This window comes from Phascolarctos cinereus, unplaced genomic scaffold, assembly GCF_003287225.1.
Source record: "Phascolarctos cinereus isolate Bilbo 61053 unplaced genomic scaffold, phaCin_HiC Scaffold_2;HRSCAF=192, whole genome shotgun sequence".
NCBI classification, from domain to species: domain Eukaryota; kingdom Metazoa; phylum Chordata; class Mammalia; order Diprotodontia; family Phascolarctidae; genus Phascolarctos; species Phascolarctos cinereus.
In genome coordinates, this window is record NW_027555625.1 from 189,547,690 (window position 1) to 189,558,339 (window position 10,650).

Here is a 10,650-nt window from a genome sequence, read left to right on the forward strand (position 1 = left end):
TACTTTAGTCAGAACCATTTAATGTGATTAACAAGTTGAGATAACATGTTGGAAACAGTTTAGAATTGAGGGAGATAAGAAGTGGAGGTACTGTAACACAGTAGATAGAGTGTTGGACCTGTAGTCAGGAAGACCTGAGATCAAATCTGGATTCAGACACTTACTAACTGTGTGACTCCAGGCAAGTCACTTAACCTCTGTTGTCTCAGTCTCTTCATCTGTAAAATGGGGATTTTTTTTGGTAAGGCAATTGAGGTTAAGTGACTTGTCCACAGTCACATAGCTAGTGAGTGTTATATATCTGAGGCTGCATTTGAACTCAGGTCCTCCAGACTCCAGGGCTGGTGCTCTATCCACTGCGCCACCTAGCTGCCCCAAAATATCCATGTCTTTTTTTTTTGGCCTTTTTTTTTTTTGGTGATCTGGGTTAAGTGACTTGCCCACAGTCACATAGCTATTGAGTGTTATGTGTCTGAGGCTGGATTTGAACTCAGGTCCTCCTGACTCCAAGGCCGGAGCTTATCCACTGCACCACCTAGCTGCCCCCTAAAATGGGATATTAATAGCACCTACCTCCCAGGGTTGTTGTGAGTACCAAATGAGATAAAAATTATAAAGCACTTAACACAATACTTGGTACATAATAAGCACTATATTAATACCATGTATTTGCTATTACTATTATAGCCAGGTTTTTCAAGGAGTTTAACCATGAAAGAGCATAGATATGAGAATGACAGCTAGCAGAGATGTCTGAAAAAAAGAGTAGGGCCTCTAGCATGTTCAGTGGACCTTCCTATTGAGAATGCATGAGAGGATATAAACAAGATTGAAATAGGAAGAGCAGAAATGGATGATTTATAATTTGAATCGTTGAAGGGATGACTTACATCAAACAGACCATAAATTCATGTGAATATTTGAGAATAAAGAAAAACTTTCTGTCTAAAAGTAGAATCAGGCATCTCAGTGGCACAATGGATAAAGCACTGAGCCTGGAGTTCTTCCTGAGTTCAAATCCAGCCTCAGACACTGTGTGACCCTGGGCAAATCACTTACTCCTTTCTGCCTCAGTTTCCTCATCTGTAAAATGAGCTGGAGAAGGAAATGACAAATGACTCCAGTATCTTTGCCAATAAAACTCCCAAAGAGTCAGACACAACTGAACAACAAAACACAAAAGTAGAATCGTTAGCCTTTAGAGGTAGTGGGGCTCCCCTTCATTTTAAGTCTTTGACCAAAGTATGTATGACCACTTGTTGGGTATATTGTATGTGCAGGGGATGTTTGTTCAGGTAAAGGTTGGATTAGATTGTCTTCCTCCTCAGAAACCCTGAAGTTCTGTGAGTTTATGAAAGTTTGATCCTATACTTCTTCAGCAGCATTTCTTAAATTAAAAGGCTCTGCACTGGAGCCTCTAACTATTCATTTGTTTGCTCCATCCCAGATATCGACTCACTTCACCCATAATAAATGACAGGAAAAACTCACTTTGAAGAGTTCCAAGATACATACCAAATGCCTCCCAGTCCTGTAGACACTGAGCAAAAAGAAAAACCAGACAGAGAGCGTAAATACTTAAGCATTTATTCTAAAATTGTCTTCTCAATCTCTTTAGGTTTTGGTGGGAAAACAAGCATGTATTTACTGAAGCTCAGAGGCGTGAACTGGAGAAGCATTCTTTATCCCGGGTAATCTGTGATAACACAGGCCTCACTGAGGTGCCTGCAGATGCCTTTCAGCTTGGGAGGTTTCCGCCAGACTTTAAGTCATGTGAAGACGCGCCAGGCATCAATTTAGATGCATGGAAGGAAATTTTTCATCAAGGTACATTTATGCCTTTCTTTTAATTAGGTTACAGGAGCTAGAATTAATCTTCTGAGGCATAACTTCTTTAAGGAAGCAGATAATAAAGTCATGTTTGTGGAAGGAACATTAATGATTTGTCTTTTATCCTCCAGAGCTCAACACAGTGCCTGACACCTAAATAAATGCTAGTTGACTTACTGACTGGATAATTCAAACAGCTTTTGTTTCATGAATATTTTTTGTGTGCCTACTATGTTTCCAGCATGTTGCTAGGTATTTGGGAAGACTAGAAATGTTTTGTTTTGAATAAGATCTAGGATTCTTTTGGTATGGGGTATGTCTTTCACACATGCCCATCCTTGACTGCTGTGGTCTGCAAGTTGCAGCCTTGGCAAACTTACTGAGGTACTGAGAGGTAATGTTGACTTGCCTGAGATCACACAGTGAGTACGGAACCTAGATCTTCCTGACTTCAAGGATAACTCTATCCACTATCCCACAGTACTTCAATATAAAAGTCAAACTTTGCAAAGTGCCTCTTTCAACAGCCCTGTGAGGTACATGGTACAGCCATTATTATCCCTATTTTATAGGTGGACAGCCTAAGGGTCAGAAATAGGAAATATGTAGTCCATAGTTAGACAACTAGTAATCAGTCAATTAACAAACAGTTGTTAACTGCTAACTATAAGCAAGGCCTCATGCCTGTAAATATCAGGGGCAGGATTCAATCTCAGATTCTATCTCTTCATTACTCCAAGGCCAGCACTTTCTGATTACAAAGCAACTATATTATCACAAGAAATCCGTATTTTTATCTTCATTTTCCAAATGAGAAAACTGAGGCTCATATGTTAAATCTTTGCTTAAAATCACTCAGCAGAGTTCTGATTCAAAGTCCTGCATACTGTTCAATCATTAGATCCCTACCTTCAAGGAGTTAATAATCTAGTAGGGCAGTTTAAGTTTATGCATGTGAAACAGTTTAACACATTCTGCTTTGCATAATTTAAATGCTGAATGAGTAGTAAAGAAGTGCTCTTGAAACTCCTCTGAGTAGAGATCAACCAGACTAGAAAAAAGATCTCCTAGAATAGGTTAGGTCTCTAACCAAGCCTGAAGAATGCTTAGGATTTTACAAAGGAGTGAACCTAGAGAGGGAGGTATTTAGAGGAATTTAGATTACAGCCCAAAAACCTGGTTACCCATACAAAATAATTATGGGAAATGAAGTGAGAAGGGATTTGAAAAGAGAGAGACAAACTATATTATGGGGATTTTTTTTACTAAAAATTAAAAAAAAGTCAGGCACATTGGGTTATAACACATTTTAATTTACATGGATTTGAATGTGGTCATCAGCCCAAGCTTTATTCTAGGTCCTCACTTCAGCATGAAGATCACCCTTGGTTTTCTAAGACTGTGAGAGCTGAGAAAGTAGAGTGGCATCATGGACTGTGAGCTGGATCCAAAATCAGAAAACCTGGGCCTGAATCCTAGCTCTCTTTAAACAGTAGTCTTGTAACCTACAAAATGAGGAGGTTGAATTAGTTGATATCTAAGGTCCCTTCCAGCTCCAATGTTGTTGAGTCATTTCAGTCGTGTCTGAGTCTTCGTGACACTATTTTGGGGTTTTCTTGGCAAAGATATTGGAGTGGTTTGCCATTTCCCTCTCCAACTCATCTTACAGATGAGGAAATAGGGTAAACCGGGTTAAGTGAATTGTCCAAGGTCACACAGCTAGTAAGGCCAGATTTGAACTCATGAAGATGAGTCTTCCTGCTTCCAAGCCCAGTGCTCTATCCTCTGTGCCACCTAGCTGCCCACCTAGCATATAGTAGGTACTTAATAAATGCTAGTTCACTTCTTCCCACTTCCAGCCCTTTTTTTTAACCTCTACGGCTTTTCAATTAATTATAGTGGGGACATGCAGCTTCCCAGATAAGGTGGATGATGGTGATTTTGTGTCTTGTTCTGAATCCGGGAAACATGTTATAGTTTACTCCTGCCATCATGGCTATCAGCTTCAAGGACAAGAACAACTCACATGCACAGAGAAAGGATGGGACTCTGCACCACCAGTTTGCAAAGGTAAGTCTCCAAGAAGTAACCCATTCAGTAAGTATTTTAAGATAGTAAAAATATGGATTTCATTATTGATAAAGCCAGGGATATTTTCTTTAGGAATAAATGAATGAATGAATGTCCTCAATTCATTTTAATTCAACAACCATTTATTTAAGTCCCTATTATGTTTTAGTCACTACAAAGACAAAATGAAATAGCACTCACCTCAGAGAAGTTTTATGTTTTTGTTTTAGGGGAGGGGGGCACACCATGTATATACATCTACAAGTAAATAAAAATAGAGACAAAATAATTCCTTGAAGTGGTATAATGTGAAAAGCAATTTATTAGCAATAGATCAGAGGTACCAAAGGATAGAGAAGAGCTGGATAGAGACTGGCTTGTCAGAGAGTGGTAGTCAGGGAAGAGAGCTTTAGCCTAGGCCTCAGAGTTCAAAGACTTTTAGATAGGGCAGTAAATTGCCATGCCCTTTTGCAGATGAAAAGGCACTACCAATTTGATTATTCTTGAAAAATATGAAGGAAGGCTGAAATAGGAAGAAGATAGTCAGCATATGTCAGAGGCTTGACTTGAACTCAGCTCTCCAGGCCTTTGATGTCAATTCTATCCACCATGCTGTTTCCTCTAACCCTAGTTTAACTATTTCATAACATTCATCCCCTTGTTGGATAAGACTCATTTAAACACAAAAGTTTCAAACTATACATTTATACTTGGCCAAACAGCAAATATGTATTAAGCATTTAGTATGTGCAAGAGCCCTATATTACAAGTTAGAAGAGAAATAAACTTTAGCTACACAGACCTCTGTCCTCATGCAATTTTGCAGTCTAGAAGGGGAACAGCACAGATAACCAATATGCAACAAATCTCCTGCCAAACAACATAAACCTAAGATGTTTGTCATATTTTGCTTATTTCTTAGGCATATAAATGAACAAAAGGGAGGAAACATGCTCTCTTTTAGAATCAAGATATTTGCTTCACACAGAGAGAGTTGGACCTCTATGATGGAGTCATTAGGGCAAAGTGGAGGGACCAGTACTGGACATTTGTTGCTGCTGCTGCTTTTGTTTTGTTTGTCCTTCCTCCTAGAAGAGGACCATGATATCAGGAAAGTTATGCCATGACTTCCAAGTCAATTGGATTTAAGTAAGGCAGGGCTCTGCAAAGTCACCAGCCTCACTCTCTCCTCCAGAGCCATCTAAGTCCGGTGGCAAGATATACATCAGGACTATTAGAGATGGCCCTAGATGTAGTGGGAGACCTTGGCCTTTTTAAGGTAAAGTCTTTCCCAGGTCTCAGTTTGTCTGAGGCAATGGCTATCCGGTGATTAAGGTTAGGTAAGAAATGAGGTAAAGAATGGCCTCTTTTACCTAGTCACTACCATTCTTGGACTTTTATAAGCCTATCAAAAGAAGCTGCTGAAACCCAGATACTCCTAGTTAAAAAACAAACAAACAAACAAGAAACTTGTTAAAGCCCCAGTTAAATGGGCCTGCTAGCTTTCTCCCATTCATGACAATCTATCTCCCTCCTCCATTCATTGCCACAGGTGCTCCCACAAGTCTGCAATACACCTCCTCACCTTTTCTTCACAGTTTCAGTAGCTTCTTTCAAAGCACAGCTCTTGAACTGCCTCCTAATACTGGGGTTTTCCTAGTCTTTCCCCTCTTCACATCTGACCACCACCCTCCTCCACAGTTATTAGCACTCTCTCCTCTTGAAATTATTTTGCATTACTTTGGATAAACTTCTTTGTGTACTTATTGCTTGATTTCCAGCTGAACAGGGAAGTTACAGAGGGAAAGTTAGGCTTGATATCAGGAATAACTTCCTATCAGTTAGAACTGTCTCAAAGCAGAGTGGGACATTTTAGGAGCTAGTGGGTCTTCAAATCAAGGCAATATGTTGCCTTGTTAGGAATGCGAAGTGATGATTCTCGGCTATAAGAAGATTGAACTTTATGGTCTCTGAGGTCCTTCCAATTCTGAGATTCTATGACTCTTTGGTTACCTATTCTGCCCACATCGTAGCGTTGTTGATAGGATTAAATGAGATAATGAATGCCAAAGCTCTTTGAAAACTATCATCTGCATTTTTTCCTAGGTGCAATAGAACTGCTCAGAAACATGTATACATTCTATCAAGTTATCTACATGCTTAGATAGACTCTTTGAAATTCTGAAGGATTCTAATGCCATTATTAAAGGAAAAAATAATTAACTCCTAGAAAGAACAGCTTGGAAACACTTTATGATTACAGTAAATTAATTTGAACGCAAAGTGATAAAACAGATTCTCAGTGAAGCCAGCTTATCAGTAATTCTATGACAGCAGAATGGAAAGCCTACTGGCTTAATTGAGTATTTGATTCAGAAAAATCAAATGAGATTTGCTGTTCTCTTCTCTTTTCAAATCCTATTCATGCACTCAAACCCACCCACATACAAATCTGGTGGTGGTGGGAAAAATCTAGTAAATGAACTATAATAAGTATTTTGAAGAACTTTAAGGTTGTGAATGCAAAATGAATCAAAACTCAGTGACTGGGCAATGAGAATTGTCAAGATGTGCAGTACTGTGATTGTAAACAAATGATTCTTAAGAAAAGACTCTTTAGGAAAACAAATCTTTCAAACAATCTTTTTTTTTATTAAGTGTCTACTGTGTGCCTAGCACAGAAAGCCATTAGAGAAATAGGCAACAAATGATTTGTCTTGTTTTTTAATTTATATTGGTGGTTCTCTGTATCATACGACACTCTTAAAATTACACAGCCATATGATTAGATGAGAAGCAACATTATATAGTAAGGTACTGGACTTTGAATAGGAATATCTAGCCTGGGTTGAAACCGTAACTTTGGACTTATTAGCTACGGCATTTCTATGAGCCTTAGGATAATTATAAATTATAAAAAGATTATGATTCTGATGGAAAGTATTCTCACCTCTGAAATTACAGGTCTTTGAATTTGAAGTGAGCAGAATTTATATCTTTAGGCAAAATGGTACATGAGTTTGGGGAAGAAAGCCTTCTAACATTTCTCCTTCCATTTTGTGCATATCATGCCAATTCTTATAATTGGGTATATAATCATTAAAGACATCTAGTTTTGTTGTTGTTGCTGTTGACTCATTTCAATCATGCCCAACTCTTCATGACCCTTTCTGGGGTTTTCTTGGCAAAGATACGAGAGCAGTTTTGCCATAACCTTCTCCAGCCCATTTCACAGATGAGGAATTGCTGCAAACAGGGTTAAATAATTTGCCCAGCTAGTAAGTGTCTGAGGCAGGATTTGAATTCATGAAAATGAGTCTTCCTGATTCCAAGCCTAGCACTCTATACCCTGCACCATCTAGATAACCAGAGATATCTAGAAATGTGATCCAAATAATATACAAGTAGGTGTGTATGGCTTTTTTTCCCAGAAATTACATATGCATATGTGTGTGTGTGTATGTGTGTGTGTGTGTGTGTGTGTGTGTGTGTGTGTGTGTGTGTGTGTGTGTGTATATATATATAAATGTATATTTTATAGCATCACAGATTTAGAGTTATGTTTTAGACATGGCCAATTTGAGATGCCTACAGAATAAGCTGGAAATGTACAATAAGCAGTTGGCAATATGGGACTGGAGTTTAGGAAAGTAAATATCTTTAGTAATATAAATATGAGAATCTTCAGCATAGGCATAATCACTAAATCCAGGTAACCTGATTAGATCACCAAGAGATAGTATGCATAGAGGAAGAAAAGAAGGACCAAAATGACAACACTATGTTGGAGTCAAGGTACATGGCTCAGTATGAGCTCAAAATGCTCTACCACAGGTTGGGCACAAATAGTCCATATGAACATCTGGAATAGATATGTCTCTAAATTTGTGCATCTCACATTTCTTTTGAGCTACTACAATTCTACTTTGCTCATAGAGTACAGGACTTTCTTTGATGCAGGCACATCATGTTGGGCAGTCCTGTGCCAGTGTCTCCAATATCTCAGAATTAATTCCAAAGTTCTTCAGAGAGACCTTGAGAGTATCCCTGTATTGCTTCTTCTGACCTCCATGTGAGTGTTTGCCTTATGTGAGCTCTCTGTAAAATAGTCTTTTAGGCAAATATGCCTCTGGCATCTGAACGATGTGGACAGCCCATAGGAGTTGTGCTCTCTGTTGGAATGCTCGGTAGTTCAACTGAAGAAAGGACCTCAGTGTTCGGTACCTTATCTTGCCAGGTGATCTTCAGAATCTTCCTAAGATAATTCAAATGGAAGCAATTCAATTTCCTGGCATGGTACTAGTATACTGTCCAGGTTTCTCAGGCATACAACAATGAAGTTAACGCAAGCCAGGTGTTGAACTTGGGTACTTGTAGATAACAGCCAACAGGACTGAACTGAGAGCAAATTTAAATGATCCTCAGTGGAGGAAAACTTACAGAATAATTACAGAAGGAAGAATCTGTAAATGGTAATGAGGAACAAGGAGTCTTATGATTCCCCCTACAGGGTTAGTGTATATGAAAGAAAGTACAACCATCACTGGAAAGTATAGCCAGAGATAGTGTCATGGAGGGAACAAGTTTTGTTGTTGTTTTGTTGTGGTTGGGTGTTTTTTTTTTGGGGGGGGGCTTTGTGTGTGAGTGCCAGAAAATAAAAATAGTAGAGAAGAAAGAGGTACAAAATTAAGGGAAGTTTGTTAAGTATGGAATGGAAATTTCAGAATGTTTAGTGGAAGTAGTGGATAACTCTGGTGGGGTAGGTTTGAGGTGGATAAGGATAAGACATTGGTCAGTGAGGGTTGGAGAAGTGAGTTTTATTTTTAGGCAGCTTGGAATTCAGTATGACTTGGGTTGGGTCAGTAGGAGGAAGGTGGAAATTAGCTAATCATAGGGAAAAAGTATTGGCAGCGTAAGGACATTCTCTGTTCTGGACACATCTCTATTCATAGGAGCCACACATCCACTTGGTGTTCCTTCGGTTTGCCTGCTTTCAGCATCACCTTAGAGGTGTGAGGGTGGTAGGCTATGCTGGGCTTCTACAGACTGGTCATGTAGTCATTACTTAGCACAGTTCCTCAGCACTTAGCACAGTATGTGACACATAGTAGTCACTTAACAAATTTTTATTGATTGATTGATTGATTGCATAAGGCCTCGCATGCACCTGTCTTCCCCTCACTGGTGTGGGAGCAGTCTGGCTGCACCCCACTTCATCTGGATAGTCATATAGTGCTAGTTGTACCCATCCTCTGCTCAGTTATTAGGGGACAAACTGGTTACTCTGGTCCTTCTTTGAGTAGTTATGCAGTCCAACTGCACCCAGGCTCTCTTGTGTCTGCCTTGATGCTATATTGGTGGTCTGACTGTGCTGGGCCTGCTCTGAGTGGTCATGCATCCTGGTTGCATCTCACCTTCTCTCAGTCTCCCCTCTAAGACTGTAAATTACAAGGGAGTTGCCTGTCTGCATTGGTGAAGGGAATTCTCAATATTGCTGTAATCTTAGATCCCAACTTTAAAAATAGACAATGTAAAACTAGGTGTTTTCCTTAATGACTTCCAATGGTCACTGTGTCATTTTCACAGACATTAATGAATGTGAAGATCAAATGAACCCTCCCTGCCATGCCTCTGCTAAGTGCGAAAACATCAAAGGAAGCTACCAATGTGTCTGCACAGACCCATATGAATTAGGAGAGGATGAAAGAACCTGTATAGGTAAGATTTTTAATGAATGTTGGTTGGCCCTGAGTTTTTTCAATTTTTATAGCTGCAAGTGTTTTCTCCCTGATATGACCTCACATTACTTTATGCTCCTCTTGGGAAATTAGGATCATTGAATCATAGGCTTTAGAGATGGAAGGGACTTTACTAGTCAACCAATCCAAGCCTTTCATTTTCCACATGGGGATGATGAAGGCCAGACTGGGAAGTTCACTCTGCTGGAGTCAGCAGCATGTCTATATTCAAAACTAGGTCTTCCAACTCCAATTCAATACTTTTTTCTAACACACAACATAACGTATGTTATAATATTTTCATTTCTCTTTTACTTACCTGTGTATAATTTTTATCTTTTCCCTAGTAGACCTACTAGGCTACAGGCTCCCTGAGGGCATGAATCATATACTATTTATCTTTCTATCACCCTCAGCACTTAGTACTAAGCATTCCTTATAGTAGGCGCTCAATAAATGTTTGTTGAATGAATAAGCAAATGAATTCCAAATGAATAAGCAATGAGATCTCAGTGATCAGTGTTCTATACATGCCTACATCCATGCTAATACAGCACAGTATAAAAGAACATTTTAAAAGTCAAAATAAGTCAAAAGACATTTCTATTTGGTATAGACAAGAAATAAATTATGTTTTGGTTTTTTGGGTTTTTTTGTAGCTGTTTCGCCATCCTAATTCTATTGTGTTGGGCTAATTAGTTTAAATCCCCTGAGTGCATGAGGGCAAGAACAGTCTTTTATCTCTTTTTAAATCCCCAGTGCTTAATACAGTGCCTGACACTTAGTAGGTGCTTAATAAATGTTTATTGACTAAGTGGGAGTGGGCAAAAGAAGCTGGATATGGTAGAAAGCCAGCCCAGGATTAAACCTGAGCTACAAAGAAAGCTGCAGAAGAAACATTCTCATACTTTTTATTGAGTATTTATTATGTTATAAAAATATAAAAGTTTTGTGTAAGGCTCAACTTAAAGGTTTCAATGATCAGTTTGAGGGGTTTTTTTATATCACAAGA

At 38.9% G+C, this 10,650-nt stretch overlaps 1 protein-coding gene across 1 annotated transcript in view; it reads left to right on the plus strand.

The window, feature by feature from the left end:
• Positions 1-10,314, plus strand: part of TPO (thyroid peroxidase) — a 135,896-nt gene extending 125,582 nt beyond the window's left edge. The window contains exons 13-16 of the mRNA XM_078149153.1: positions 1,619-1,827; positions 3,730-3,900; positions 9,487-9,618; positions 10,298-10,314. Coding sequence (XP_078005279.1) covers positions 1,619-1,827; positions 3,730-3,900; positions 9,487-9,618; positions 10,298-10,314 — 529 coding nt within the window. The remainder of the gene's footprint in view (positions 1-1,618; positions 1,828-3,729; positions 3,901-9,486; positions 9,619-10,297) is intronic.
• The last annotated feature ends 336 nt before the right edge of the window (positions 10,315-10,650 follow it).